Source organism: Echinops telfairi, unplaced genomic scaffold, assembly GCF_000313985.2.
Source record: "Echinops telfairi isolate 266 unplaced genomic scaffold, ASM31398v2 ScPeMD7_7457;HRSCAF=8495, whole genome shotgun sequence".
NCBI lineage: Eukaryota > Metazoa > Chordata > Mammalia > Afrosoricida > Tenrecidae > Echinops > Echinops telfairi.
The window spans coordinates 46,323,476-46,338,430 of NW_022111357.1; the positions used below are offsets into that span (position 1 = coordinate 46,323,476).

General features: G+C 53.8%; 1 protein-coding gene across 1 annotated transcript in view; it reads left to right on the top strand.

Moving 5' to 3' along the window:
- UNC13A (unc-13 homolog A) overlaps positions 1-14,955 on the top strand; it is a 97,167-nt gene that overhangs the window by 51,470 nt on the left and 30,742 nt on the right. The window contains exons 10-21 of the mRNA XM_045299252.1: positions 5,202-5,744; positions 6,319-6,415; positions 7,110-7,156; positions 9,010-9,088; positions 9,249-9,254; positions 9,672-9,743; positions 9,955-10,174; positions 10,739-10,966; positions 11,781-11,922; positions 12,005-12,174; positions 13,488-13,603; positions 14,651-14,806. Of these exons, the coding sequence (XP_045155187.1) occupies positions 5,202-5,744; positions 6,319-6,415; positions 7,110-7,156; positions 9,010-9,088; positions 9,249-9,254; positions 9,672-9,743; positions 9,955-10,174; positions 10,739-10,966; positions 11,781-11,922; positions 12,005-12,174; positions 13,488-13,603; positions 14,651-14,806 (1,876 nt within the window). The remainder of the gene's footprint in view (positions 1-5,201; positions 5,745-6,318; positions 6,416-7,109; positions 7,157-9,009; positions 9,089-9,248; positions 9,255-9,671; positions 9,744-9,954; positions 10,175-10,738; positions 10,967-11,780; positions 11,923-12,004; positions 12,175-13,487; positions 13,604-14,650; positions 14,807-14,955) is intronic.

Genomic DNA, 14,955 nt, shown 5'->3' on the forward strand with positions numbered 1-14,955 from the left:
GAGTGAAGCCGCGGAAGTCGAAGCGCGAAGTGGCGAGGGTTCACTGTACGTTACTTGCGGTCACACCACTGGCAAAACATCATTAGGAAACGTGACCGTCATTATGGTGAATCTGCTGGCAGTCAGGCTGTGAGGTGGGAGAATGCTTGGTAGTGGCCCTTCCTCCCAGGTGGCTCCCCAAGAAGACACGTCCTCCATTAAAGGGGAGCAGGGCGGAAAGTCACCTGTGAGGGTCCGTGGGCTCCTGTTGAATACTTAAACCCAAGCCCACCACCTTCGAGTTCCTTCCGACTCAAGAGTTTGCAGACTGTATGTCTTTACCGAAGCAGACAACCCCAGTGTTCTCCCCAGGAACAGCGCCTGGGTTTGAACTCTGTGCCTGTTGGTTAGTGCTCCAATTCTACCAGATAACACCGCCAGGATTCCTTTAAAATGGCACAAAAATGCATTCTCCTGAGTCGAACATATATTCTATGAATATGGCGAATTGTACTTTCTTAGTGTATGACCTATACTTCTATTAATATATTCAAAAATATATACGCTCCCTTGGTATTGAGCCTATACTTCTTAAACAAGCAATTCATTGCCATTGAGTCATTTCTGACCCATAGCCACGCTATAGACAGAGTCGCACTGCCCCTATCAATCTCTGAGGCTGTAAGTCCTTATGGGAATAGAAAGCCTCATCCTATCTCCCAAGGAGCAGCTGGTGGATTTGAACTGGCGACCTCATGGTTAGCAGCCCAATATGTAATAGAAGCTCCTTACATCTATTAATAGCCACACACAAAAAGAAAGTCACTGCTTGAGTCAATGTCAACTCATATCAACCCTACAGGACAGGGTAGAACTGCCTCTGTAAGCTTCCAAGACTAACTCTTATGGAGTAGAAAGCTCTGTCTTTCTCCTTTGGGGTGGCTGGTGGTTTCAAACCGCTGACCTGGTAGTTAGCAGCCAATGCCCCTGTGTTAGGCCAAGTTGACTAGAGAAATACATTCAGTGACACTCATATATATGTAAGAGAGTTTTGAATCAAGAGGTGATTATATATCAAGCAAACATCCCAGCCCACCCCAGAACAAATCCATAAGTCTGACACTAGTCCATAAGTCCGATACTAAGCCATAAATCACTCTTCAGACTCACACAGCCACATGCACTGATGCAGAATTCAGGGAGATTTCAGGCTGGTGGGTGGATCCAATGGCAGTGTCTCTGGCAGCTCTCCGAGACAGCAGGGAAGTGAGGCAGAGAGAGGGGATGAAGTTCCCAGGACCCGTCTTATAAGGAGGTCATGCCCACAAGGAGGCACCATCAGGCTGTGACCTGATTGACAGGCTAGACTCCACCCCTCCACTTCAAGTTGACATGAAATTATGTAACTAACACAGCCCCCCAAAATCACTTTAAGATGTTAAGCCCCATTCAGATAACCCCAGGGCCTCTGGTAACTGTGAGAACCTATCGGATTTCTCCCGTACCTCAGGCTCAGCACTAGGCTGAGGCAAGTGAAGCCGTGGTCCCAGTTGCAAAATTTAAAACCCCAAATCCAACTCACTGCCATTGAGTTGATTCCAACTGATAGTGGCCCAAGGACCAAATTTCAAGGGAGCACTAAAGCACTGTTATTAAAGGCAATACTCTTCAAAACAGTTAACGCAATGTTTAAAAAAAAATGCAAAAGAAATCCATGATGGGTTAAAAAAAAAAAAATCATGTCCCCCACCTCCGAAAAACAACCAACCCTTCAAAGGATAGATGTTCATGGAAGTGAATTATATCCAATAAGGAAAGTTCAAGTCTTTGATGAACAAAGTATCACTATTTTCATAAAGGCAGAATTTGGCCCTGTGCTTGGGCAGCTGGCCCACACCCAGAGTAGCGAGTGTCTGGGCAGTTGGTAACTTGCGTCCCTGCTCCAAGTTCACTGTGTCCATCCATCTCGTCCAGGGCCTTCTTCCTGTCCTTCGTGCCCCTGTACTTTGCCAAGCATGATGTCCTTCTCCAGGGACTGGTCTCTCCTGACAATGTGTCCCAAGTATAGAAGGCAAAGTCTCCCCATCCTTGCCTCTAAGAAGCTCCTTCCAACAGTCTGTCCCTTTTCCAGTCCGTGGGACTTCCAAACTTCTTCCCCAGCACCACAATTCAAAGGCATCCATTCTTCTTAGGTCTTCCGTATTCCATGTCCAATTTCACGTGCAGACGAGGCCACGGGGTGGCAGGTCCGGTGGCGGGTCCCTCCACCCCACCCTGAGGGAACACGCTCTCCATGTTCCAACAATTAGGGACAATGCCCAGTTACACCAAGTCACAGAGTCTCGCTGGGGATGTTAATTACACAGGCAAGCTGAAGAATCCTTGGAGTAATTTTCCCTCTCCAGGGGTTTGCATTTGACTACTCGGCAACACCTTGTCCGTCCACCCCCACAATGTGCTGCGGAAGAAAAGCCTGGCAGGCTTACTTCCTGTATGGAGCCTCGCTCCCTGCACACATAGGTTGTCATAGGTTGGAGTCGACTTGGTGGCAACTAACAACAAAGTGCAATAAGAAAACAAATGAGCAGTGGCTCATCTGCATGCCATCAAGGGAAACAGCTCTTAGCACTGGGCTGTCCAGTTCCGTAGCTGCTATCTGCATTTGGAGGAGCCCAAGGTCAGCTGTTCAAATCCACCAGCTATTCATTGGTAGAAAAAAGAGGCTGGCTGCTCTCGTAAAGATGTACTACCTGGGAAAATCTATAGGGCACTTTTACTCTCTGCCATAGGGTCATTGTGAGTTGGAATCAGCTTGACAGCAGTGGGGAAAGCCACCTTTGGCATCTTCAAGTTAAATTTAATGAAAAACAAATAAAAACTCACTTTCGCAGTCATCCTAGACCTATTTCAAGCACTGTGTAGACGCCCCACCCGGGGCTGGTGGCAAAAGATTTCCATCTTCTCAGGAGGCTCTGTGGGGCAGCTCTGTAAAGATAGCAAGAACCCCGCCTTGCTTTTCAGTACCATCTCCAGCAGCAGCTGATACAATGTTTAAAGCATCATTAATTTCCACCCGACACTGGCTCAGACTTCAGCTATTATTGGAACAAAGTTTCAACCACAGGAAATGGCTGGAGGACTCCGAAGAAATGAAACAGAATGTTATTAACTCTTTTAGAAGAGATCGTCTTCTTTGAGGGAAAAAAGCAGAATAGAGAAGGGGGGAAACATAGTCCTTTAGGGGCGGCAGTGGGGGAGGGAGTCCACTTTCCACCTCTTTAGTCTGTGGCGGGAGAAAGATAAGGCTTTCCACTCCCGTAGATAAGGCTTTCCACTCCCGTCAGGGTTTACACCCTCGGAACCCACAGGGGCCGTTCTTGGGGATGGCAGTGAGTTTACTTTGGGTTAGGGTTTTCTCCTGTGGGTGTCTGGACAGGGAAGGCTCCCCACCATCTCCGCAAACGCCCGTGAGACCAGGCAGCACAGAGTGGATGCTGCCCATGTACAGATAGGGAAACTGAGGCTCACAGGGAGGAAATGTACCAAGAAGCTCTGGGCGGGTCCATCTGACCCTGGGGGAGCCTGTCTGTCGTGGGCATTTCCGGGAGAAAAAATGGGGAAGTGAGAAGGAGGAGTTCCCACCCCTGAAGCCGCGGGTAAGACCACGAAGGGGTGAGGAGAGACTTTCCAGGTGGAGTTTTAGAAGCGAGGAGGGAGTTGTGGTTCGCTGTCATTGAGCCTGTTCTAATTCACGGCAACCCCTTGCGCTACAGAGAACTACTCCACAGGATTTTCTTGGCTGTGGTCTTAAAGGAAAAGAGCCCTGGTTACACATTGAGCTACTAACCATAAGGTCAGCAGTTCAAACCCACCAGCCACTCCGTAGGAGAAAGAGGAGGCTTTCTTCTCTTGGAAAGCGTCGCAGCCTTGAAAATCCAAAGGAGCAGTTCTGCCCTGTCCTATGAGTCAGAATCAACTCAATCCCAGTGTTTGGTTTTCGATCATCCTAATGGAAGTAGATCACCAGAGTGTTCTCCTCTGGTGCTGATGGGTGGGTTCAACCCACCGTCGAGCACCAACCCTGTGGACTGCAGCAAGTGGACCCCTGGTGCTGAGTGGGGACAGGACTCTGCTGAGACCCTGGGTGTCTCACCCTGGAGAACGCAGGAGATGGGGCAGTCCCCTGGCCACATCTCAGTTTAAGATGCAGCGGCAAAGCTCAGCATGGGCATCCAGCCCGTGGCAATGAGTTCATGAGCTTGTGGGTTTCATTGTAGACAGCTGGAGATGGTGGTGGTGGTGGTAGAGAGTCTCTCCTCCAGACTGTACACTCCATGAAGGTAGGGAGTTTTGTCTCTTCTGCTCAAGGCTGTGTGTCCCCGGGCAAGGTCTGACATAGAGCCACCTGAGAAACCACTTCTGACTCGTGGCGACCTCGTGCGCTACCGACTCCATAGGGTGGGTTGGAACCACTGACACGTTGGTTCGTCCAACCTCCCCAAACACCAGACTCACAGCCAGCCTATGAGCTTCTGAAACTGTAACTCTCTACCGGAGTAGAAAGCCTGGTCTTTCTCTCACAGCGGCTGGAAGTTCTGAACTGCTGGCCTTGTGGTAAGCAGCCCGACACATAACCACTCTGCCACCGGGGCTCCTGCCTCGTCCAACTGCTCGTTCACTGTCGCCAAGTCCCTGCTGACCCCTGGCGACCCTTGTAGGGCAGGGTAGAACTGTCCCTGTGAGTTTCCAAGACTTTTTTATTTTATTTTATTTTACTGTTTATTTTTTTTATTGAGGGCTCTTACAGTTATCACAATCCACACATGCGTCCATTGTGTCAGACACATCTGTACGTAGGTTATTATCTTTTTCAAATCATTTTCTTTTACTTGAGCCCAGGGCATCAGCTCTTCATTTTCCCCCTCCCACCCCCATGTCCCCTTGATAATTTATAAATCCTTCTTCTTTTTTTTTTTAATGTCTTACACCGACCACTGTCTCCTTTCACCCACATTTCTGCTGTCCGGCCCCCTGGGAGGGGGCCATAAGCCAAGACAAGCTTTCTCCCTCGGATGGGCTGGGGTTTTCCAACTGCTGGCTTTAAGGTTAGCAACCCAGCAGGGCTCCGCTGGCCCACTCAGCCAGGTGCAAAGCCCTGGTGGCACTCAGGGAGCTGGCCCACAGTAGGTGCTCCCGAGTGACAAACCCTGCTGTCCCCACAGCCCCACGGGCAGCAGCCGCTACGCCTCGTCCGGGGAGCTGAGCCAGGGCAGCTCACAGCTGAGCGAGGACTTTGACCCGGAGGACCAGAGCCTGCAGGGCTCCGAGCTGGAGGACGAGCGTGACCGGGACTCCTACCACTCGTGCCACAGCTCGGTGAGCTACCACAAGGACTCCCCGCGCTGGGACCAGGACGAGGAGGAGCTGGAGGAGGACTTGGAGGATGATCTGGAGGACTTCCTGGAGGAGGAAGAACTGGAAGAGTTGGAGGAGGAGGAGCTGGAGGAGGAGGAGGAGGTGCCCGAGGATATTGAGCCGCTGGCTCGGGGCGGCTACTCGGAACGGGAGGAGCCGGCTGTGACTGAGTCCAAGGACTTCAAGCGCATCAGCCTCCCGCCGCCGGCCACCCCTGAGAAGGACAAGGCTGCAGCCGCGCCGACCGACACCTCTGGAGGGGCCAAGGCAGTCCCAGAGCCCGTGGTGCCTGAGGAGGGGCCTCCAGATGTAGGGATCCCTGAGCCTGAGCCCCACAAAGCAGAGGAGAGGTGAGGGGCGGAGACTGGGGACACAGGGGTCCTGATGGGGTCAGAATAGACCTGGGAAGGGGCAGAGGTGGTCCGGGGTTTATGGAAGGGATTGGAAGAAACAGGGTGCAGGCTGGATTCAGGAGGCCGAAGGAACTGTAGGGGTCACATGGGACCGGGGAAGGGATCTTGGGAGTAAGGAGGGTCTACCAGGGTTGGAGAGGTCACAGAGGTGAGAAAGGATTGGAAGGAAGCGAGGAAAGGTGCCAAAGAGGTGCTGGAGGGAGGGGCCAGTCTGAGGGATCACACGTGGGAGGGAGCACTAGGAGGGCTAGTGCCCCTCAGAGGGATGATCAGAGACCCTCTAGAGCAGCCGTTCTCAATCTGTGGGTCGCAACCCCTTTGGGGCTCAAACGACCCTTTCACAGGGGTCGCCCGATTCATCACAGTAGCAAAATGACAGGGATGAAGTAGCAATGAAAATGATGTTAGGGTTGGGGAGTCCCCACCCCATGAGGGACTGTATGTACTGAAGGGTTGCAGCGTTCGGGTGGTTGAGAACCACTGCTCGAGAGCCTCACAGCCTCAGCTTTAGTTTTAGGCCACAGGATGAGGAGGGGCAGGACTCCATGTCCAGGGCCAAGTCCAACTGGCTTCGAGCCTTCAACAAGGTGCGGATGCAACTACAGGAGGTGAGTGAGCGTCCCGCCCCACTCCCCGAGCCCCGCCCCACATCTCTAGAACCAGCCCAAGCCCCACATCCATTCAGTTTGGCCACATCCCACATCAGCTCCATCTAAGGCCAGCCTGGCCAGGCCCGACTCTGCCCACACACAGGCTGGTCCCCCACATCATTCCCCAGGTTGGCCAGGCCCCATCTGCTAACACCTTGGTCGTGGCCCCACCCCAATGATCAGTTGTGTCTCAGCTGAGGTCTGGGCAATGAGCAGAGCCTGGTGGGCACAGGGGGCAGGGAGGACACCAAAGCAGGTGAGCCGGCTCCAGCAAAGGTCCAGGGAAGCGTCAATCCAGAGAGTAAGCTGCAGGGAGCCCAGGGCCTGCTCCGACTCTGCCCAGTGCAGCCCCTGCAGATCCTGGGGTTACACACGCAGCATGATGCTGTTGGTTGGAGATGATACTAGTGCATTTCCAGGATTGAACAATGAGACTGGGGCCGCTGTTGTGAGGGCCCCACCCCTGTTTTAGAGATGAACGAACTGAAGCCCAGAATTAGCCAGGGAGCTCTTGAAGGACACACAGGCAGGACTAGGGCTCAGGCCTCTGACCCCCAGTCCAGAGAAGCACAGAAGTGGGCGTGGAGGCTGCCCTGCCCTGGGAAGGGGTCGGGACAATTACACTAGCCATGTCTGTCTGTCCGTTCTGCAGGCCCGGGGAGAAGGAGAGCTGTCGAAATCCCTCTGGTTCAAAGGCGGGTAAGTAACGGGCTTGAGAAGAGGTTTTGGAGATGAAGCTCAGGCCAGTAGGCCCTCTGGACCTAACAAGACTAGGATGGGGTGGGAACACATTTACGAGGGGGATGAATCAGGCTTGGGCCAAGTACTATAGGCACTCTCATGCGGCACTTCCCAGATCCAAGTACAGAAGACAGTAACAGGGTTAAGCCTCCCAGCAAGCCCATTTCACAGATGAGGAGTGAGTCCAGGGAGGTCCCTGCCTGGCCAGAGCCACTTGCATAATTCAAGCCCGTTTGCCTCTAAAAGTGACTTACAGCAAAGCCATACCATCCTTACCATTGCCCTCCCGTTTGAGCCCCTGGCTGCAGCCCGTGTCCATCCATCTCCTTGAGGGCCTTCCCCCCTTTCACGGACCAAGCATGATGTCTTCCAGGGACTGGTCAGCGTCCGTGAGCTGAAGCCTCGCCATCTTTGCCTTTAACGAGCGTCTGGCTATACTTCTTCCCAGGCAGAGCTGTGTGTTCACCTGGCAGGCCATGGTACTTTCCGTAGTCCTCACCAACACCATAGTTGAAATGCCTGGTCTTCCTCGGTCCTTATTCAACAGCCATCTTTCTTTCTTTTTTTTTTTAACATTTTATTAGGGGCTCATACAACTGTTATCCCAATCCATACACACATCAATTGTGTAAAGCGCATTTGTACATCGTTTCTCAAAACATTTTCTCTCCATTTAAACCCCCGACATTAGGTCCTCATTTTTCCCCTCCCTCTCCGCTCCGCCCTCCTGCATGAGCCCTTGATAGTTTATAAATGGGTATTTTGTCATATCTTGCCCTGTCCGACGTCTCCCTTCATCCACTTTTCGGTTGTCTGTCCCCCAGGGAGGAGGTCACACACAGTTCCATGTAATCGGTTCCCTCTTTCCTACCCATTCTCCCTTTACCCACCCTGTTTTGCCACTCACACCACTGGTCCTATAGGGCTCATCCGTCCTGGATTCCCTGTATTTTCAGTTCCTATCTTCAACAGCCATCTTTCACAGGCATAGGAGGCAACCGAAAAGACCATGGCTTGGATCAAGCACACCTTAGTCCTCAAAGTAACAGCCTGGCTTTTCGACACTCTGAAGAGGCCTTGTGCAGCAGATTTACCTAATGTCATGTGTTGTTTTGATCTCTTGACTGCTGTTCCCATGAACATTGATTGTGGATCCAAGCAAGACGAAATCTTTGGCTACGCCAATCTTTTCTCCATTTATCAAGATGTTACCTATTGGTCCAATTGTGAGGATTTTGGACTTCTTTACATTGGGTTGTAATCTATACCAGGTGCCTGTGGTCTGCGTAGGCTCAAATCTCTAACCTTTTGGCTAGTAGTTGAGCACTTAGTCAGCCCCTTAGGACACCCAGGTTGTCATGGTTGCCACGAGTTGGGATTAATTTTATGGCAACTGGTTTGGTTTTGGGTTGTCCACACCAGCTTTGAAATCACCCTCCCGGACAGACTTAAGTATGCACATATGTCTCCAATGAGGAGCCTCAAGAAAGGCCTTGTTGATGTTTCATATTATTTCCTCATTGCTCTCAAGTCTGATCTGATTCATGGTGACCTTCTGCCGCACCCAGCACAACTTTGCCCAGTCCTGCGCCAGCGTCTTTGAGATGTTTGAGCCCACTGTCCTGAAGTGTCACTATATTGCTTAGATTAGTTTTCGAGTTGGCAAAGTCAAACGCTCCAGCCGTGTGCGTTACTGCAGCATTTCCCAGATGAGGAAGGGGTGGCCCCGGGGAGGTTGAATGATGTTTGTGTGAGGACAGGGATGGGGTGCGGGAGCCTGGGACCTCGACAGGCCTGTGTGTGTCTCGCAGCCCCGGTGGTGGCCTCATCATCATTGACAGCATGCCTGACATCCGCAAGAGGAAGCCCATCCCCCTCGTGAGCGACCTGGTACGTGCCTATCCCCCCACCCGCTGCACTGGACAAGTTTATCTGGAGCAGTGTGCTGCCTGTGTTACAGCCAATGGCAGTCCTGGGGCTGTGGGCTGGCAAAGTCTTTTCTGGAACTAATGCAATCTCGTTTCTACCCCATTGCGGCATGGACACGCAGGCCATGGTGAGTGACCATGACGGACCGCTAAGTCTCCTTTCTAGACCCCACCCCACTGGGAATCTTCCAACCTACCCAAAATCCTTGGGGCGTAGGGGGCGGGGCTTGTCCATGGGTGGGAAAGAGCGCTAGCTTGGCCCCTGCCACTGTGGATGGCTTTGTCCAGAGGGGTGCCAAATCCAGTCCCTCGTGGGGTGGAGAGTGCAGTGAGTCAGGAGGGTGGGTCTGCCACCATCAACCATGATCCCTTCTAACCCCCGGGGCCATGTCTTTTTCCCAATTCTATGTTGCTCCCGGCTGCTTTTCGTGACCTGCTTCTAATTCGTGGCCAACCTTGGACATGTGGCTGACCCACCCCATCTGTGACGTGGATTCTGCCTGGTTGATGGTCCCATGGGCCTCCTTGACCCCGCTTGGCCACAGTCCCTGGTCCAGTCCAGGAAAGCGGGCATCACCTCAGCCTTGGCCTCCAGCACGTTGAACAATGAGGAGCTGGTACGTGGGTGCCTCCCCAGACCGCGGGTGGGATGGGCGGGCCCAGGGTTTCCCGGGAGGGGCTCAGTCTCCCCTGAGCCGGTGGGGAGAGGTGAGGGTCGTGGGCATGCCTCCCTTTGGGAACTCGAATAAAGCAGCTGCCCGCATGGGGTCCTGGAGTTTCTTTGTGCCCACCTTCCCATGAGGCCCATGATGGCAACCGCTCCCGCAGAAAAACCACGTTTACAAGAAGACCCTGCAAGCCTTAATCTACCCCATCTCGTGCACGACACCGCATAACTTCGAGGTGTGGACGGCCACCACCCCCACCTACTGCTACGAGTGTGAGGGGCTGCTGTGGGGCATCGCGCGGCAGGGCATGCGCTGCACCGAGTGCGGCGTCAAGTGCCACGAGAAGTGCCAGGACCTGCTCAACGCCGACTGCCTGCAGCGTGAGGGCGGGGCGGCGCACCGAGGGGGCGGGGCTCGGGGCGGGGCTCTGCTGAGTGAAGCCGTGACAAGGCGGGGCTGAGAAGGGGCGGAGACAGAGGGGCGGGGTTCTGCAGGATGGGATCGTGATGGGGGCCGGGGCTCAGCAGGGATGAGGCGGGGACAGGGACGGGGATTTGGCACATGGGGCGGGCACAGAGGGTGGGTGGAACTCAGCTTAGGGTTAGGGCTCAGGCTGGGTACTGTGTGAGGCGGAGCAGCGCAGGGGCCGGGGCGGGGGCTCTGCTGGGTGGGAGCAAGGGAGGGGCAGGGAGCGGGTCCGAGATAAGGACGGTTTCTGGAGGAGGGGCTTCAGGCGAAGGGAGATCCAAGAACGATTAGCACGTGAGTTAGGGGACAAGGGGCGGGGATCCGAGAGGGGCGGGTTCAATAGAAAAGGTTAGGGTGCGGGGGTCCAGAAAGGGGAGTTGCAGAATGGGCGGGGAGGGGAGAGGATACCTATCGGGGGGAGGTGCGCGCTATACAAGGGGCCAGCCTCCGGTGACCGGCCCGCTGCGGTCTCGCAGGGGCGGCGGAGAAGAGCTCCAAGCACGGGGCGGAGGACCGCACGCAGAACATCATCATGGTGCTCAAGGACCGCATGAAGATCCGGGAGCGCAACAAGCCCGAGATCTTCGAGCTCATCCAGGAGATCTTCGCCGTGACCAAGACGGCGCACACGCAGCAGATGAAGGCGGTCAAGCAGAGCGTGCTGGACGGCACGTCCAAGTGGTCGGCCAAGATCAGCATCACCGGTGAGGCCGGGGGCGCCCCGGCCCTGGGTGGCAGGAGCTTGCGTGTGTCCCCGTCATCCCTGCCCTCGCTTGGTAGACCTTCGTGCTTCCACGTGTGTTGTGCTCCGTGCTCCCGCATCCGGACTGCAGATTGCAGCGCCCCGGAACTCCGGGGGGCGTGGCGAGTTGACACAGGGAGAGAAGGTCCCCTGCAGGGGGCGTCAAAGGACAGGCCATACTTGGGGCACCTGTGCTAGGAAGGGCGATGCGTAGCTACGAGTGGTCCCTTCGGGGGAAGGGCGCCGGGTGTTTTCTCCACAGCTAGCCTCATTTCGATTTCCCGGAAGACAGGTTCCAAGATGAGGATTTCAGGGGGTCATGGTCAGGGTGGTGGTGCGGTGGGTTAAGCGTCCGGCAGCTAAAAAGCTTGGTGGATCCAACGCACCGGGCAGCTCGGCAGCGGGAGATAGGTGAAGGTTTCGGGTGCCAGGACGATTTATTTGCAGCCTCCGATCCAGAAGAGATCGGTCCATCTTGTCCTATTAGGTCGCTATGGATTGAAGTAGAAGTCATAATCGACTAGGTTTGGGAATAGGAAAGTGTGACAAGGGCAGGGGCGCCAAAGAGCAGGTGGTGCAGAGACTGGAGCTCAGTCAGGCCTGCTGGCGGGCGCGCACATTTGGGAGGTCTCAGCCCAGGGGTGACGGGGTCCCACCAGAACAAGGGCCGCCGGCCGGGTCACAGGTGTGCCCTGGATCAGTGTGTGACTGTGACTGCCCAGACGATGGCAGGTGGGCCTCAGCCACGCGTGCCCATTTGTGTATTTGTCTTTCAGTCGTCTGTGCCCAGGGCTTGCAGGCAAAGGACAAGACGGGATCCAGTGACCCCTATGTCACCGTTCAGGTTGGGAAGACCAAGAAACGGACCAAAACCATCTACGGGAACCTGAACCCGGTGTGGGAGGAGAACTTCCACTTGTAAGTGGGCACCCCCTCCCCTGACCTGAGCCCACCCGGAGCGCCTCGCCCCGCTGACCCGCCCTCCCCCTTCCCCTGGCAGTGAATGTCACAACTCCTCGGACCGCATCAAAGTGCGTGTCTGGGACGAGGATGATGACATCAAATCCCGAGTGAAGCAGAGATTCAAGAGGGAATCAGATGACTTCCTGGGGCAGACCATCATCGAGGTGCGGACCCTCAGCGGCGAGATGGATGTGTGGTACAACCTGGGTGAGCCGGCGGGTTCTGGAGGGGCATGGGAGAGGGCCGGGAGCCAGGTGGGGCTGGGGGTGGGGAGGCGGCCAATCTGGTTGGGGAGGCAGGGCCCGGGAGCCTAACCAGAGGGCCAGGAAGGACCCAGTGTGATAAGATTCCAAAACCCTCTAGTTAGCAGGAGGAGAGAGTCTATGTATCCCAGTCGATGGAGGAGGCACAAGCAAGCCCTGGGAGGCCCAGTTTGAGGCGAGAGGCCTGACCAGGAACCTGTCTAAAATTTTGGAGGAGATTCTGGGGAATTCAACCTGATGGGAGAGGCAGGACCTAGAAACTCCATCTGGGAGAGAAGTGGATCCAAGGACTCCCTCCCAGTCTAAGGAGGGAGACCCAGATCCAGGGACTTCATCTGAAAGAGGAAGCAAGGCCTAAGATCCTAGCCTGGGGAGAAATGGGGTCTAAGAATTCCTCCCCCCCGCTCACTATCCTGACCCCAGTTCTACCTTACAAATCTGGTTAGACCAGAGCATTTACATGGGTACAGATAAGAGCTGGAAACACAGGGAATCCAGGACAGATAAACTCCTCATGACCAATAATGAGAGTAGTGATATCAGGAGGGGAAGAGAAAAGGTGGGAGGAGAAAGGGGAAACCGATCACAATGATCTATCTATAACCTCCTCCCAGGGGGACAGACAACAGAAAAGTGGGTGAAAGGAGACATAGTCAGTGTAAGACATGAAAAATTAATCATTTATAAATTATCAAGGATTCATGGGGGAGGGAGGAAAAATAAATGAGGAGCCAATACCAAGGGCTCAAGTAGAAAGAAAATGTTTTGAAAATGATGATGGCAACGTACGTACAAATGTGTTTGACACAATGGATAGATGTATGGATTGTGATAAGAGCCCCCAATAAGATGATTTTTTTTAAAAAGGAGAAAGAAATTCTAATCTAAAGAGTATGCTATGCAAACCTAGGAAGCCGATTTGAAGCAAGAGACCAGACCTTGATCTCAGGGTGCTGAGTGGGAGACACACACACACACACACACACACACACACATTTGCCATCCAGTCAACTCTGACTCATGACGCCCCCTGCGCGTCAGAGCAGAACCGTGTTCCTGAGAGTGCTCCTCTGCTGTGGTTTCTCACAAGTAGATTGCCAGGCCTTTCTTCCGACGCAACTCTAGCTGGGCTCAAACTCCGGCCTGTGGCTATCAGCTGAGCATGTTCACCTTGTGCACACATGGGGACAGAGTTAGAGACCCCAGGACATGCCGGCAAGTTCTGTCTTTCACGCTGCCGTCACCTCTGTACTGCAGACAAGCGAACGGACAAGTCGGCTGTGTCAGGCGCCATCCGGTTGCACATCAGTGTGGAGATCAAAGGCGAGGAGAAGGTGGCCCCCTACCACGTCCAGTACACCTGTCTGCATGAGGTGAGGCTCAGGGCTGGGCTGGTCTTTGAGACCCACAGTGGTCTTGTGGCCCATAACACCTCCACGTACCATGCTTACCTGTGCTGGCCCCACTTCCTCTCTCCACCCACACTGTCCACACCTTCCTGCACACCTGTGGCTATTTTTAAAACTATCCCCCCTGTCTGGGAAACCTCTCCCCATCCATCAAAGTCCAGCTTCCAGTCCTCTCCTCTGAGAAGCCCTTCTTGACTTTATACACAGACTTTCACTGCCCAACTCTAGGCCCTCCCATCTGCTCCAGTCGTGAACACCTGGGGGCAGGTGTTTGTATGTGCGTCTGTCTCTTTCTGCTGCCTAGGAGCTCCGGGAGAGAACTGCATCCCCAAGACCTCACTTGTTGAATTAATGAGTGATTCAGTAGATGGATGGATGGGTGGATGGATGATGAGTAGATAAAAGGATCCGTGGGGGGATAGATAGATGAGTTGATGAGTAGGTGTGTGAAGGGATAGATGGGTGGATGATGGACAGATGAGGAACAGATAAATGTGTGGTTGAGCCATTGAAGGACAGATGAGCAAATGGGTGAATCTTAGCATAGATGGAGGGACGAATGGGTGGGCATATGGATACTACGTGTATGGAGAAGCTGATATATGGATAGGTAGACGGGTCGATGGGTAATTGAATGCATGGGTAAAGGATGAACTGAAGAATGGACAGGCTAAATTGTGGGTAACTGATGTGGTGGATGGATGTGTGGTTGGATTATGTGTTAGAAGGAAGGATGAGCAGATGAATGGATTTTCGGATAGTTGACTGGGTGGGTGGGCCGGTAGATGATGGATGGTTGAATTATTGGTAGTATAGATTAGGTGAATTGGGGGATGGTGGTAATTGAATGGATGTGTAGATGTATGGATGCAAACACAGATGGATTCATGAATAAATGAATGAATGAATTGATGGGTAGATGATGTGAGCTGCCTCAGACCCCACGAATTCTGGGCCTTTCTTGTCCTCGGTCCCTCTTTATGACAACATTTCTCCCCTCCCACTTGGCAGAACCTATTCCACTTCGTGACAGACGTGCAGAACAACGGGGTTGTGAAGATTCCAGATGCCAAGGGTGACGATGCCTGGAAGGTGTACTACGATGAGACAGCCCAGGAGATCGTGGACGAGTTTGCCATGCGCTATGGTGTCGAGTCCATCTACCAGGCCATGACGTGAGGCTGCAGGCCGGGGTGGGCATGAGGGCATGGCTCAGAAAACTGGAGAGGGCTGGGAGTCACCAGTGGGCACTGGCCAGATCTGGAATAGGGGAGCTTGTAGGGAGGATGAGCCAGAGAAGAAGCGGGCATAAGGGG